Here is a 16,961-nt window from a genome sequence, read left to right as displayed (position 1 = left end):
CGTGTGTGGCTTGAGGTCCTTGAGCGCTGGAAGTGCAAACATGGCGCCCACGTTAATGGCTGTTTAGCTGGCCCTCCGAGACTGGCACACTGACTTGCAAGACCTGCGGGCGGCTGCACACATCTCACGGCTCACCATCTCTCCTGCTGTGGAACAATTGAATACAGTAATGTGCATTGTGGAACGCGAGCCCGATTTCTCCCCGATTGCTGCAGCTGAGGTCTCCCAGGTGCGCAGGATGTATGTTGATGGACCGGGGAGCGCAACGACAAGATCAGCGATTTTGCTCCTCCATTTTCCTTCCTGCCGACTGCCCACTTGCCTGCTGGCCAATGCCCTGCCTTTGTGCGGATTGCGGTTCTGTCTTGGGGGGACACTCCTGAGTCCTTACTCTGGTCTTTGGCTCGAACCAAGATTGCCCCTCCTGGTACTGCGGATCTGTTGCCATCACCTGTGTGCATGTGGGGTACATTGTTGACCTTTTTTCGTACTGGCCAGGGCTGATTGTTGCCTATTCACGACACTTCTTTGTGACCTTGATGCCAAAGCGGATTATTGATTGCACTGGAGACCACGGGTGGTTGGGGTGATTGTATGTCGGTGCCCATGTTTCTTTTAAGTGGGCCCTTGCTTCTGGGGTTGGGGGTGTACAAGGGGCTGGTGCTATGGCCCTTCTACGTTCTTCCCGCTTTTGGGGGTTTCTTGGGGCGACAGGCATGCCTATGGGGGGGGTGGGCCGTGGCCTTCCGCTGGTATGCAGGGTGGGGGGTTGGGGGATGGGACGTGTTTTGTGTAACTCTGTGTGTCTATGGCCCTCTATCTTCTTCTTCTTTTCTATTTTCTTCTTCTTTATATATCTCTCTCTTTCTTGGGATTGGGGGTTCTGCGCGATTGGGGATTTTTACACATTGTGTCATTTCTCGATCTGGTTATAGACCCTTGCTTCTTGTGGTTGGGACACTGCGTTTTGATAATTGCTTGCTGCTAGCTATGCTTCCCGAATTGTGCTCTTTATGATAATTCTCAATTGTGGCAAGATGTGGTTCTGGGAATGTTTTCCATTGTATACTGTTTTCTCCTGATTTTATGTGCCCGGAACCGATGTGTTGCTTTTTGATATCCTTATGCCACTTATCCTCCAGATTTAATTTGAAAATTAGACCTCACTGCTTCTGTAATGGATCCTGACGGACATGCCTTATTGATATGTAATACATTTCTGAGCCTTCGGGTTGTGCGCTTGATTGTACGTGTAACCTCTTATCAATAAAGGTCTTCCAAAAATTTAAAAAAAAAAAAAAAAGTTTGTCTTAAGACAAACTTAACACAGACTTAAGACAGACTTAAGTTAGGATTTTGTCTTAAGTCTGTCTTAAGTTTGTCTTAAGACAATTTTAAGACTAAATCCTAACTTCTGTGAATACCAAAAGTAGTAAGTTTAGGATTTTGTCTTAAGTTAGTTCTGTGAATCGGCCCCGTAATGAGGAATTTGTGAATTTTGTACATTCCTAGACACACAGGAGACTATTGCAGAGCAGAGTCAGTGGCAGACCGGCACACAGGAGACATTGCAAAGTAGAGCAGGCCAGGCCTCAGCCAATCCATGACAAACCAGCACAAACTAGACAAGACTGAAGCCAGGCCCAGCCTGGCTAAAGACAGACAGGAGCAAGATGGAGCCAGGCGTGAGCAAGGTTTGAGTCAGGTGGAAGCTAGGCTGCCCCCAGAACAGCATATCATAGAAACAGTCTGCATCCCTCTGGCCACAGCCTGGAGACTGGTCAGAGCAGCCCGCAGGGTGGATGGCGTCAGGTGGGAGCCCGGCCACAGCCAGGGCAGTGTAGAAGAAACTAGGACGTACCTGAGACAATTTCATCTGCATGTTGGCGAAGACATGGAGGAAGCCGACCACAGCATCCCACAGTCTACTGTGCGCAAGGCTCTGCTGGTTCCCTATGCAAGGGCCCTGAAAGACAAGGAAAATAGAATCAGGGAAGAAAGGGAAAGCTGGACTTTTTTCTGTTTAAGCTTCAATAAAGACAGCTAGTCGAAGTAAAAGGTCAGTGTGTGACTGGTTCTGATTGGTCGACCTATCATGCTCACTTACCATTGGATAGCAAAGTATGTCTGGGCAACAATTGGACGAACAAGCTACTCAAAGAGGAGATGAGCATTCCCCCACTAGTTAGTGCTTCTGAGAGAACTTAAAGGACCTCTTAACGAGACAGAAGGCCTTCTAAGACTTTACGTCTCTGTAACCCATCCCATGGCAGTGTCTCTTATAGTATGTCTCGGTTGTGGGGTCCCAGCACACTTGCCGGATGTCCAGTACATTTCTATGCTAGGTCTTGTGAAACTAGGTGGCAAGGATGTCTCCACGCAATCAATACAAGGCAATCTCATTCCACTCCAATGGCCACGCCCATGAGGTTTATAACACTGCTTATTTGGACGACATTATCGAATTCAGGTCAGAAATATCATCGAAAGTCGGAAACCCCACAATGACAGCAGTGCTTCAGCAAAAGATAGGAGTACTTACTCAATAGATAATTCAAGAACTAGACAGCTGGATAAAGAGGCCTGGACTAAACTCAAACTACTCCTTTTACTTGTGCTCTGTCTAGTCTAGTCACAAGTCGACCAAGGAAAGCGCGCCTGATGATATGGTTTTACTGCAGACAAGTCCAAACATTCGTTCGGCAGCTGCGCCATCAAGTTTCCAAACTCAAAAAAGAGATTCTCAGTCAAATTGCTTGATTTGACCATACAACAGTTCACAGCAGGAAGCCAATTTGTTTAAGATTAGGACAAACTTTGTGTGTGGCTGAGAGGTGACCTGGGTGTGTGTGGTCCAATGGAAAAGTACTAAGAAGGGGAGTCACAGGAAGAGCAAAAAAAGATCAAGCAGAAACCCTGAAAAGGAACCTTTAAAAGGCGGGAACGTCCCCGGATCCAGCGCACAGTCATTTTGACTGTTAGGCCACGCATCAAAGTCAATTTAGGGCGGCCAGGGGTGCCAGCTATCACCCCTGGCGTGCCTCTTGGTAATTCACGCACATACCCTGCTACTTCTGGACTCGGCGGGCATAAAGGGAACAGCAAGAGCAACAAGCATTGGAAATACAATAGGGCTCGCAATAGGAAAGTTTGAGCTATTGGTCTTATAAATGTTTATTTTTTTAACGTATTATTTTTTCAAATAGTTAAATTAATAGCTTTGTCGTTTACAATGCCAATAGTTATAACTTACGCAAATGTGACACCTATAGCATTTGTAATGCAACATGTTTTGCATTTACGTGACTTAGATGTATTGATATTACAAATAACACTGCTTTTAATTTGTTTAAATAAGGAATACTTAAATAATTTATTTAATTTGTAATGGCAGTAGCTTAAATTTTTGTAAATAACTTTTGTGAAGATTATGTTCAGTGTTTTTTATTGTGACGAAAATCCAAGAACAGAAGTGAAATATTAACATCTTTTTGTGATTTGTAATAAAGCGTGAAAGCTTGAAAACAGCTTGAAAGATTGAAAGAACATATTTGAACCAGTGATGCTGTGGTGGTGCTGAGTGATGCTGTTGTTGCGCTGAGTGATGCTGTGGTTGCGCTGAGTGATGCTGTGGTTGCGCTGAGTGATGCTGTGGTTGCACTGAGTGATGCTGTGGTGGTGCTGAGTGATGCTGGGGTAGCGCTGAGGGATGCTGGGGTAGCGCTGAGTGATGCAATCCAAAGAATGCACACAATTGTTTCCTTTGGTGTCCAGCTAAGAATACTAAGCCCACAGCTCGCACTGTAAATGGCCTCTAGCCGTTTTCAGTTTCGCTTTGAAGAGCAGACTTACTTCGAATGTAAGCTAACATTAAGCAATCCGCATTTATCACAAGAGAATCTCCCTTTGCCTCTGGTAATATGTACTTACGTTGGTTTGCACGTGTACGTTAAGTTATAGCATTGGCTTAATGTGTACGACAGCACAAACCTTTGGTATTTGCTTGCACTGATGACACATTGGGAATTACGTCACCTCTCACATGCAAAGAGCTCAACCCACCAGCACTGCTCTTGGGAGTACTTTCCGCCCCTTCCCATTGCTCACGAACTGTGTATCACGGAAGATGCTTCGCATTACTGCAAAGCAATAGAACGGAAGTAACGACGAATAGAAGATACATTTTAAATGCTTCCTATTACACACACTTCTTGGAAACACATTCTATTCGGAGGTTTTCGGAAGCATGTCTCTGTAAGTTTTTTGCACGGTTTTCAAAACATAAACAGCGTGTTCACATTTGTTTACTTTTAGATGTCGTGAAGTCAGCGCACCAGACGCATGAAACAATATGAAAACCCAACGCCTGGTCTGGAAACGGTACTAAAACAAATCCTGATTAGGTTAATTATTTTGAGGTCTCATCCTTAACTATTCGCCATTTGGGGAAAAATATCACTAAATCGAATATCAGGCTAATAAATCTGCCTACAAAGTATAAACCATGATATACTTGTGTTTCGTGGGTAATTCTTCCCCGAACGCGGACCGCATTGACGACCCGTTCCTTGCACCTTGCCGTACTGCCCCTATCACGGTGTATTGCTGTTGTGCTATATATCCGGCGGACTACCACGGTATTATTCTGGCCTTGGGCTCTTCATACCAGCCCAGCAGTATGGGCCATAAAGTTAATCTTGACTTTTTCAAATAAGAAGGCATGCATTGTTTGTCCTGAAGATGAACCTTGAATAAGTATAAGGTTCGAAACGTCGTCGACCTTGTCACACAATATGCATACGAATTATGCTAATGTACGCAAGCAATAGTGTGCTAATTGTATTGTCTGACTGTGAATTGTGATACACAGACTATCTGAATTGCCTGTAAATTCTTGTTTGTCTTTTCTTAAGTGTGTTAGTTGGGCATCGGCTGGTGTCCTGCTTGTATCACACTAATTCCTTTTTACATTTTACTTACTAGAAATTAAATACTGTCCGGCTGGACAATGAATATAGTTGCTATCTAGTCTATATTTATTTCACAGAATATTCCTTTGTCTAGGGACCACTGTACTGTGTAAATACTTGTGTTTAGTGTCAATGCCTTATAACATGTAGTAGATAAAATACACAGCATGTTTTCTGGTTACTACTGTGGCCTTGGAAAGAACGGTTTGTGACCGATATAATTTTTATGAAAGGGAATGATTTATTTTGGAGTCCCCCCTCCAGTCGGGCTAAAGGGTTAACGCATTTCCGGTCAGGGGTTACAGGTAGAAAGACAAGATTGAAAGTAATAACAGATGTGAGCCACAAGTTTTACTGAATAGTGGCACGAGCGTAGTGAATCTGTGCAAGAAAGGCAGCAGTGGGCGTTTCCTTCCATCCAGTCGGGCTAAAGGGTTAACGCGTTTCCGGTCAGGGGTTACAGGCAGAAAGACAAGATTGAAAGTAATAACAGATGTGAGCCACGAGTTTTACTGAATAGAGGCCGTAGTGAATCTGTGCTAGAAAGTTAGCAGCCAGCGTTTCCTTCCATCCAGTCGGGCTAAAGGGTTAACGCATTTGTAAGCGAGGAAAAGAATGACAGTCAAATAAGGGTAGACGAGAAAAGCAAAGAAAACATTTAGAAGTGAGCGCGAAGGGAGAAAATTGTAGGTAGGATGAGAGTGTAGAGCTCAAGAGAGGGAGCTGGAAAGGCATGGAGAAGAGAGATGAGCAGAGAATAGAAGCCGGTCAGGGGTTACAGGCAGAAAGACAAGATTGAAAGTAATACCAGATGTGAGCCACGAGTTTTACTGAATAGAGGCACAAGCGTAGTGAATCTGTGCTAGAAAGGCAGCAGCCGGCGTGTACACTGGGGGGAGGAGAGACGCGAAACACAGAGACAAAGTGAAAGCACGGCCGGCCGGCCCTGAATAATTAGGGGAGGATAAATGCTGGAGCGGATACCTTTGAAGAGCTGCTGGAGGCACCACGCTGGGGAACAGATGGCTGGCTTTGATGTGCACGCGCATTTTAGGTCAATGCGCTTGCGCATTGAGCTGGCTTTTCACGGGCACAGCAGCAAATCGCAAGGTTGGTTAAACTCTGGTTAAGCCCCTATATGTCTCGACCTCTGAATGCGCAAGCGCATTGCAGAGGTCGAGCCCTAAAAGCGAACTGTCAATGTCAAAGTCAATAGGTGAATAATATGGTACCACATGCAGCAGCAGGTGTACGTGATACCATATGGAATGGAGCCAGTAGAGAGAACAGGCAGGGCTACAGGTGTAAAGCGGTCACTTATGTAGTCCCTTATAGAGTCCAGTGGAAGCACTCAATTGGAGGCTAAAGGAACACCCTATACTATTAGCCAAGACGTGATTAACAATGTCAAGCCAATAGTTGGAAGAGGCTGATTGCAAAAGGTCAGAGGTTGGAAGGGCCCAGTCCACAGCTCATTTCATATCTATTGTTAGCACTAGGACTGTTCGACTGCTGTGCTGTAAAAAGTACCCCAGAAGTAAACAGAGCTTTATGAGATGCCCTTATTTTATGGAGTTTCCACTGCTCGCCCATCTTGTAGCACCTTAGGCTTATGTGAGGCACATAGGGTCAAGCACGGGCCAAAAGGTCACTTTGGTGAATCAACTCCTATGCTACAAATACTGAGCACATGATACACATGTTAGTATGTGCAGTCATTGTGTGTCCATCTATGCAGCATCCGCAGTATGTCTGTGTGTCTGGCCACAGCAAGCAGAGTCCATCAATGCAGCGTTCACAGTATGTCTGTGAATCTGGCCGCAGTAAGAGGAGTCCATCTATACAGTGTCCACAGTAAGTCTGTGTGTCTGGCGGCAGCAAGTGCAGTCCATCTATGCAGCGTTCACAGTATGTCTGTGAATCTGGACCCAGTAAGAGGAGCCCATCTATGCAGCGTTCACAGTATGTCTGTGTATCTGGCGGCAGCAAGTGCAGTCCATCTATGCAGCGTCCACAGTATGTCTGTATGTCCGGCCGCAGCAAGCAGAGTCCATCTATGCAGCGTCCACAGTATGTCTGGGGGTCTGGCGGCAGCAAGTAGAGTCCATCTATGCAGCATCCACAGTATGTCTGGGGGTCTGGCTGCAGCAAGCGGAGTCCATCTATGCAGCATCCACAGTATGTCTGTGTGTCTGGCCGCAGCAAGCAGAGTTCATCTATGCAGCGTCCACAGTATGCCTGTGTGTTTGCCCACAGCAAGCAGAGTCCATCAATGCAGCGTTCACAGTATGTCTGTGAATCTGGCCGCAGTAAGAGGAGTCCATCTATGCAGTGTCCACAGTAAGTCTGTGTGTCTGGCGGCAGCAAGTGCAGTCCATCTATGCAGCGTTCACAGTATGTCTGTGAATCTGGACCCAGTAAGAGGAGCCCATCTATGCAGCGTTCACAGTATGTCTGTGTATCTGGCGGCAGCAAGTGCAGTCCATCTATGCAGCGTCCACAGTATGTCTGTATGTCCTGCCGCAGCAAGCAGAGTCCATCTATGCAGCGTCCACAGTATGTCTGTGAGTCTGGCTGCAGCACGCAGAGTCCATCTATGCAGCGTCCACAGTATGTCTGTGAGTCTGGCTGCAGCACGCAGAGTCCATCTATGCAGCGTTCACAGTATGTCTGTGAATCTGGACCCAGTAAGAGGAGCCCATCTATGCAGCGTTCACAGTATGTCTGTGTATCTGGCGGCAGCAAGTGCAGTCCATCTATGCAGCGTCCACAGAATGTCTGTGTGTTTGCCCACAGCAAGCAGAGTCCATCTATGCAGCGTTCACAGTATGTCTGTGAGTCTGACCGCAGCACGCAGAGCCCATCTATGCAGCATCCACAGTATGTGTGTGTGTTTGCCCACAGCAAGCGGAGTCCATCTATGCTGTGTTCACAGTATATCTGTGTGTCTGGCGGCAGCAAGTGCAGTCCATCTATGCAGCGTCCACAGTATGTCTGTATGTCCGGCCGCAGCAAGCAGAGTCCATCTATGCAGCGTCCACAGTATGTCTGTGTGTTTGACTGCAGTAAGCAGAGACCCCCTATGCAGCGTTCCCAGTATGTCTGTGAGTCTGGCCGCAGCAACTGGAGTCCATCTATGCAGCATCCCCAGTATGTCTGTGTGTCTGGCCGCAGCAAGCGGAGTCCATCTATGCAGCATCCACAGTATGTCTGTGTGTTTGGCCGCAGCAAGCAGAGTCCATCTATGCAGCGTTCCCAGTATGTCTGTGAGTCTGGCCGCAGCAACTGGAGTCCATCTATGCAGCATCCCCAGTATGTCTGTGTGTCTGGCCGCAGCAAGCGGAGTCCATCTATGCAGCATCCACAGTATGTCTGTGTGTTTGGCCGCAGCACGCAGAGTCCATCTATGCAGCATCCACAGTATGTCTGTGTGTTTGGCCGCAGCAAGCAGAGTCCATCTATACAGCATCCACAGTATGTCTGGGGGTCTGGTTGCAGCAACCGGAGTCCATCTATGCAGCGTCCACAGTATGTTTGTGTGTTTGGTCACAGCTAGAGGAATCCATCTATGCAGCGTCCACAGTATGTCTGTGTGTTTTCCTGCTGCAAGCGGAGTCCATCTATGCAGCATTCACAGTATGTCTGTGTGTCTCGCCACAGCAAGCAGAGTCCATCTATGCAGCATTCACAGTATGTCTGTAAGTCTGACCGCAGCAACCGGAGTCCATCTATGCAGTGTCCACAGTATGTCTCTGTGTTTGCCTGCAGCAAGCGGAGACCATCTATGCAGTGTCCACAGAATGTCTGTGTGTCTAGCGGCAGCAAGTGCAGTCCATCTATGCAGCGACCACAGTATGGTTGCAAGTCTGGCCGCAGCACGCAGAGTCCATCTATGCAGCATCCACAGTATGTCTGAGTGTTTGGCAACAGCAAGCAGAGTCCATCTATGCAGCGTTTACAGTATGTTTGTGAGTCTGACTGTAGCAAGCGGAGTCCATCTATGCAGCCTTCACAGTATGTCTGTGAGTCTGACCGCAGCAAGCGCAGTCCATCTATGCAGCATCCACAGTATGTCTGTGTGTCAGGCCGCAGCAAGCGCAGTCCATCTATGCAGCATCCACAGTATGTCTGTGTGTCAGGCCGCAGCAAGTGGAGTCAATCTATGCAGCATCCACAGTATGTCTGGGCGTCTGGTTGCAGCAACCGGAGTCCATCTATGCAGCGTCCACAGTATGTTTGTGTATTTGCCTGCTGCAAGCGGAGTCCATCTATGCAGCATTCACAGTATGTCTGTGAGTCTGACCGCAGCAAGCGCAGTCCATCTATGCAGCATCCACAGTATGTCTGTGAGTCTGACCGCAGCAAGCGCAGTCCATCTATGCAGCATCCACAGTATGTCTGTGAGTCTGACCGCAGCAAGCGCAGTCCACCTATGCAGCATCCACAGTATGTCTGTGTGTCAGGCCGCAGCAAGTGGAGTCCATCTATGCAGCATCCACAGTATGTCTGGGCGTCTGGTTGCAGCAACCGGAGTCCATCTATGCAGCGTCCACAGTATGTTTGTGTATTTGCCTGCTGCAAGCGGAGTCCATCTATGCAGCATTCACAGTATGTCTGTAAGTCTGACCGCAGCAACCGTAGTCCATCTATGCAATGTCCACAGTATGTCTCTGTGTTTGCCGGCAGCAAGCGGAGACCATCTATGCAGTGTACGCAGAATTTCTGTGTGTCTAGCGGCAGCAAGTGCAGTCCATCTATGCAGCGTTCACAGTATGTCTGTGAGTCTGACCGCAGCAAGTGCAGTCCATCTATGCAGCATCCACAATATGTCTGTGTGTCAGGCCGCAGCAAGTGGAGTCCATCTATGCAGCATCCACAGTATGTCTGTGTGTCTGGCCGCAGCAAGCGGAATCAATTTATACAGCATCCACAGTATGTCTGTGTGTCTGGCTGCAGCAAGCGAAGTCCATCTATGCAGCGTCCACAGTATTACTGTGTGTCTGACCGCAGCAAGCAGAGTCCATCTATGCAGCGTTCGCATTCTGTCTGTGTGTCTGGCCGCAGCTAGCAGAGTCCATCTATGCAGCGTCTGCAGTATGACTGTGTGTCCGGCCGCAGCAAGCAGAGTCCATCTATGCAGCGTCCACAGTATGTCTCTGTGTCTGGCCGCAACAAGCAGAGTCCATCTATGCAGCGTCTACAGTATGTCTGTGTGTGTGTCTGGCCGCAGCACGCAGAGTCCATCTATGAAGCGTCCACAGTATATCTAGGGGTCTGGCTGCAGCAAGCGGAGTCCATCTATGGAGCGTCCACAGTATGTCTGTGAGTTTGGCCGCAGCACGCAGAGTCCATCTATGCAGCGTCCACAGTATGTCTGTGTGTCTGGCCACAGCAAGCAGAATCCGACTATGCTGCGTTCACAGTATGTCTGTGAGTCTGACCGCAGCACGCAGAGCCCATCTAGGCAGCATCCCCAGTATGTCAAGGGGTCTGGCTGCAGCTAGCGGAGTCCATCTATGCAGCATCCACAGTATGTCTGTGTGTTTGGCCGCAGCAAGTGGAGTCCATCTAAGCAGCATTCACAGTATGTCTGTAAGTCTGGCCGCAGCAACCGGAGTCCATCTATGCAGTGTCCACAGTAGGTCTGTGTGTTTGCATGCAGCAAGCAGAGTCCATCTATGCAGCATCCACAGTATGTCTGTGAGTCTGACCGCAGCAAGCAGAGACCATCTATGCAGCGTTCACAGTATGTCTGTGAGTCTGGCCGCAGCAACTGGAGTCCATCTATGCAGCATCCCCAGTATGTCTGTGTGTTTGCCTGCAGCAAGCGCAGTCCATCTATGCAGCAGCCAAAGTATGTCTGTGTGTCTGGCCCCAGCAATCAGAGTCCATCTATGCAGCGTTCACAGTATGTCTGTGAGTATGGCCGCAGTAAGCGGAGTCACATCTATGCAGTGTCCACAGTATGTCTGTGTGTCTGGCGGCAGCAAGTGCAGTCCATCTATGCAGCATCCACAGTATGTCTGTGTGTCTGACCGCAGCAAGCGGAGTCCATCTATTTAGTGTCCACAGTATGTCTGTGTGTTTGGCCGCAGCAAGCAGAGTCCATCTATGCAGCGTCCACAGTATGTCTGTGTGTTTGGCCACAGCAAGCAGAGTCCATCTATGCAGCGTCCACAGTATGTCTGTGAGTCTGGCCGCAGCACGCAGAGTCCATCTATGCAGCATCCACAGTATGTCTGTGTGTCTGGCTGCAGCAAGCGAAGTCCATCTATGCAGCGTCCACAGTATTACTGTGTGTCTGACCGCAGCAAGCAGAGTCCATCTATGCAGCGTCCACAGTATGTCTGTGTGTCTGGCCGCAGCAAGCGGAGTTAATCTATTTAGTGTCCACAGTATGTCTGTGTGTTTGCCCGCAGCAAGCGGAGTCCATCTATGCAGCATTCACAGTATGTCTGTGAGTCTGACCGCAGCAAGCGCAGTCCATCTATGCAGCATCCACAGTATGTCTGTGTGTTTGCCTGCAGCAAGCGGAGTCCATCTATCCTGCGTTCACAGTGTGTCTGTGTGTCTGGTCGCAGCAAGCAGAATCAATCTATACATCGTCCACAGTATGTCTGTGTGTCTGGCCGCAGCAAGCGGAGTCCATCTATGCAGCGTCCGCATTCTGTCTGTGTGTCTGGTCACAGCAAGCAAAACCAATCTATACAGCATCCGCAGTATGTCTGTGTGTCTGGCCTCAGCAAGCAGAATTAATCTATGCAGCGTCCACAGTATGTCTGTGTGTCTGGCCTCATCAAGCAGAATCTAAATCTCCTTTCAGTTTTCTCCTTCTGTAAACGAGGACACTCCCACCCAGTCCTCGTGCCTATACTCTCATTTTTTTCGAGTATCGATCACGGCAATTTTCACTCAGGCATGTAATAATGTCCTGGTGATGATCTCACTATTGCTCTCATGGGATCGAAACATTGTATCTGTAGAGCGTAAACACAATTTAATGTGTTCTTGTTTTTGCATAAAGGTGTCGTTGTTCATTTTTGCTTGTTCTATCTAATGTATGACACACAAGCATTTGTTCTGCCTGGGCTCTGCTTTGTTTTTGTTTTATATGTACCTTGCTGGACGCAGGACTATGTCCCACTGTATTATATTGCAGTTTAAACTAACCCTGTCCTGCTGGACAGCTTCAATATAGCACTGATTCTTAGTCTATATTCATTCTCCCTTCTCGTACTCTCCTTGTCGGGGACTACTGTGTTTGCAACTCATTGATACCCAAGGCCCTGACCATTACAATTGGGGTCCCTTGTTTCTAAAAACATGTGTGTCTGGCCGCTGCAAGCTGAATCAATCTATGCAGCGTCCACAGTCCGTCTGTGTGTCTGTCTGGCCGCTGCAAGCTGAATCAATCTATGCAGCGTCCACAGTCCGTCTGTGTGTCTGTCTGGCCGCTGCAAGCTGAATCAATCTATGCAGCGTCCACAGTCCGTCTGTGTGTCTGGCTGGACAAGGCCCATGTATAGGAGATCGGTGGATCTCATGAAATAAAATGTACTAAAGGAAAGTCTGGCCTATTGACTTTGTCAGTGGCAGCGTGGTTTGGGCCTTGCCTTGCAATGAATGATTGAACACATGGCGGCTTGTGGTCGGTGCCAGCCTTCTGATGCCGAGCGTGGAGGCCTGTGATGTGCCCGCGCCACGGCCTCGCCTAGCTGGGGGAGCGGAGATTGCAGGCATCAAGGAACTGATCGCTTTAGTATTCCTTGAATGCAAACCCCCGAGCGGCCAAGAAACTGCACGAAAGGCGATGTCAGCAGCTGCGGAGGCTCCAGATAAGGTGCAGCGCAAGCATGGCAGGGATGCCGCCTGGGGACTGGCAGCGGCCTGATAGCAAGGGCCAGGCTGCACGCCGTTCATCTGTGCTATCCCTGCTGACAGGCTTAGCACTTCCTCTGATGTGAAGAGCTTGATATCGGGCAGCCATTTTGGATGTAGTTAACTGGCTGCGCACACCAGAGGTATAGTATAGCACAGCAAAAGAAGGCAGCAAAAAAGACACAAACACCAAATAACACGAGAAAAAGGCTTTAGGTGCAAGACCCTTCAAGGTCACTGTCAGTCCTACGGGCCTTCCTGAAGGCTGGTTCCAAAGGAACAACAACAGAAATCCCCACATGGCACTGTCTCTGATTCAGACCCACAGCCATGCTTTACAGAGATGCCAGCCTTTTAGAAAACGACCTGAATATCCTATCCTACAGGCCAATTGACGTAAGTGACCCAGAAATATGCTGCAAACAACTAGAAGTGAACTTAGAGGAGGTGCTTTCTAAATAAAAGGGGTATAGCTCATATTCACAAACAATTCACACATTTACAAAGTCAAACTGGAGTCGGTGGCCAGAAATGGGAAGCGGTGGCCTGAAAGAAGTGGGCGTGCTTGCGCCTTGGGTCTCACAGTCCTCCTCGCCCACCAGTGACACCCTTACCTGGATGTATTCCGTCAGAGAATTAAAAATCTGCTTGGTCACTGCCAAGGACTTTGAGAAGTTCCGCTGGCCGGACTCGTCGATCACCTCTTTCCCAGAGTAGTACCAGTAGAAGTCGCTGATGGATTCCTGGGGAGAGAGCAGTAGAGATGTCATTAGTGCCAGATCCCACCAAAGCTGCAGGCACTAGGTGCAGGCAGAAGAGGGACATTTCACAGAGTAGAGAGTAGCAACATTTAATGCAGCAGCACATGAGGTACACAACAATACAACTAAATGTTGTCTGTCTATTTGAAAACAGGGGCGGAGCAATGCAGCCCTTGAGGTAAACCTGCAAAAGAAACCAACAGTCTGAGACGAGACCAAGACCACTAAGCAACCCCATGAGTTCATTTCCTAATTGCTCTTTACTCATACGTTTTATAGTTGCCTATTCAGTAGTGATATTCTCCTGTTTGTGGACTCAGAGTACTTTTTTTTTTACTGTTTATGTATTTGCTAGAATATAGGAATGCTCCTTCATTTTTAGTTTGGGCCAAAACAGCATTGTGTCTGGGCATGTTTCTAGGTACTTGACAAACAAGTTACTTACCTCTGATAACGCTCTATCTGTTAGAGACTCTATTTACCCTCTTACCATAGAATTATCCACAAGCGTCAGACTGGATCAGAACATTTTCTAGCAGTACTCCTGCACGCCAGTAGGTGGCGTCGTTCAGCTTCCCATTGGTGTTGTCGGCATTGTCCATGTCAAAAGTGGCATACACTGTAGCTATAGAGGCACCACCTTGGCGCGCTGACGTCAGTCAGTTCAATCCTGTGACTTTCTACACCAGGAGTGCAGGGCCATGATGAAGACTGACCACTACTGTGAGTTTCTAGGGCCCTTTTCATAGGGAAACCCTCACCCTTTAATCAGGTCATTTAGAGGGGAGGATGGGAGGGTTGGTAAGGACTCTGCCTAGACAGAGTCTCAACCAGATAACATGTCACTGAACATAAGCAACTTGTTCATCTGACAGACACTTTTAGATGATGATTCCTTACCTTAAAATAGATACCCAAGCAATGCCTCCCCATAGGCGGAACAGCAAACCCAACTTAGACCACCAAGTCCGACAGGGCTGAAGGGGCAAAATGCCCATCCCAACAGACCTGAGTGTCCAGGCAGTAGTGCTTAGTAACCGTGTGCAAGGAAGCCCACATTGCAGCCTCACAGATGTTCATGACTGGAACTCCGTGAGCTGACACAGCGGTTGCAGCTTTGGCACTGGTAGAATGAGCATGCAAGCCCTCAGGTGGTTGTTTCTTGGCCATTGCATAGCCAATCTTTATGCAGAGCATTATCCTTCAGGAGATGGTTTGTTTCTGCACAGCCTTCTCTTCTTTTTTTATACCAGATGTACCCTATGAAGAGTTGGTTATCTAACCAGAATTCTTTTGTGCCGTCAAAGTAAAACAACAACACTATTTTTGGGTCCAGATGGTGGAGGCGATCCTCTTTCCTAGAAGGATGAGGCAGGGCAAAAAAGGCAGGCAGGGTGATGGTCTGGTCTACTTCAAAAGGAGTGACTACCTATGGAAGGAAAGAGGCACATGTGCAGAGAGCCAGTTTGTCAGGGTAGGAAGTGGTATACTGAGGGTGCACTGAGAGTGCCTGCAACTCGCTGACCCTCCTGGCCGATGTAATGACCTCCAGAATAGCGGTCTTAATGGTGAATAATTGAAGAAGGCAGTTGTGCAATAACTCAAAAAGTGCACACATCAGTAAAGCGAGGACCAGGTTCAAATCCCACTGGGGCATGGTGAATGGCCTGGGGGAAAACATGCGTTGAAATCTCATCACAACAGGCGACTTAAATAAGGAAGGTTGAGCCAGCAACCTCAGAAATGCAGAAATGGCTGAAAGATAATTCTTAACGGTGCCCAGAGCAGAGTCCTGCTGGCCCAAAGAGAGAACAAATAACAAGACCTGAGAAAGAGTATCAGATAGGGGATTGGTGTTTCTTGGTACACACCCTGGCACAAATTTGTCCCAGTGGCAGGCATATACAGTTTTGGTGGAGGTACGCCTGGGTGCCAGAATAACATCACAGACTTCAGAAGGAAAGCCGTAGGGTGTCAATTGTCACTGCTCAATCTCCATGCAAGAAGGTGTAGTATTGACAGGGTCGGGTGGAGAGCCCTCCCCTGTTGCTATGACACAAATTCCTCCCAAAGAGACAGCCTGATTGGAGGAGTAAGGGCCATGCTCAACAACTCGGGATACCAAACTCTCTGAGCCCAATCCGGAGCCACAAGGATGACTTGGGCCCAGTCGTTCCTGATCTCCATGAGAACACTGGGCAGGAGGGGTAGGAGTGGAAATGCATACAGGAGGCCTGAGCTCTGTTCCAGAAAACAAGCATCTCCAAGAGAGAGTCACCTTGGAAACTCTGGTGTGCAGGACTGATGACATTGCCTGTTCTTGGCCAAGGTTAACATATCTAACCAAGGCTATCCCCACTCTTGAAAGAGGCTTTGCAACACCTCCAGATGGAGACCCCATGTGTGATCTACTAAGCATCTTTGGCTGAGTTTGTCCGCCCTGCCATTCAGAGAGCCTGCCAGGTGTTGAAACACCAGGGACATGCCATGGTGTTCCAGCCATGTCCAGAGATGCAGGGCCACCTGACAAAGGGTCCACAACCACTGCTTGTTTCAGTATCACATGGCTATGGTGTTGTCAGTGGACCAGCACTATTCTTCCCTTGATGGAGGGTAGAAAGGCTTTTAATGCCAGCCAGATCGCTTGGAGTTCCAGAAGGTTGATTTGGAGTCCGGATTCCGCCAGAGTCCAGAGGCCTCTGATCTCCACCTCTCCCAAATGGCCACCCCATCCCAAGAGTTACACATCTATCACCACTGCCAGATCTGGTTGGTGAAGAGAGAGGTGTCTGCTGCTGAACTAAGCATGGTTTGTTAATCACCACTGCAGATCTTTTGCAGTTCCCTCTGAGATCTGGACCATGTCCGAGAGATTTCCTTGATGCTGTGCCCACTGCAACTTCAGGTACCACTGCAGAGCTCACATGCCAGTGGGTATGTGTCACAAGCAGCATTCAAGCCCAGCAGATCAAACATTGGTATCATAACCTGAATATCCTGGATTTGCCTTTTGGGAGGATAGGGCCAAAACTACACCATGTCCAGAACAGCTCAAATGAAAGGGAGTGTCTGAAAGGGAGTACGGTGTTACTTCAGCACATTGATAGTAAACCCCAGCAAATGCAGGAGATCCGCTATAGTCTGGAGGTGGGAGATGACAGCCTGGAGCGAGCCTGCTGTCAACAGCCAGTGGTCGTAGGAGAGGACTGGCACCCCAGATGTACGCAGATGAGCTACAACCACAGCCATCACCTTGGTGAACACTCGTGGGGCTCTGGTACGGTCAAAAGGGAGCACAGAAAACTGAAAGTCTTCGTGGGCCACAGTGAACTGCAGGTAATGCATGTGGGCA

The 16,961-nt window shown here is 48.4% G+C and overlaps 1 protein-coding gene across 5 annotated transcripts in view; it reads right to left on the bottom strand.

Annotated features, from left to right (window-relative positions):
* RYR3 (ryanodine receptor 3) overlaps window positions 1-16,961 on the bottom strand; it is a 1,864,151-nt gene that overhangs the window by 290,385 nt on the left and 1,556,805 nt on the right. For all 5 annotated transcript variants that reach the window (XM_086937034.1, XM_086937032.1, XM_086937031.1 and 2 more), the window contains 2 exons: window positions 13,463-13,591; window positions 1,862-1,966 (listed from right to left, as the gene is read on the bottom strand). In XM_086937034.1, the coding sequence (XP_086793160.1) occupies window positions 1,862-1,966; window positions 13,463-13,591 (234 nt within the window). The remainder of the gene's footprint in view (window positions 1-1,861; window positions 1,967-13,462; window positions 13,592-16,961) is intronic.

This window comes from Lissotriton vulgaris, chromosome 9 (assembly GCF_964263255.1).
Source record: "Lissotriton vulgaris chromosome 9, aLisVul1.2, whole genome shotgun sequence".
Classification (NCBI taxonomy): Eukaryota; Metazoa; Chordata; class Amphibia; order Caudata; family Salamandridae; genus Lissotriton; species Lissotriton vulgaris.
This window is presented reverse-complemented; position numbering and strand designations above follow the sequence as displayed.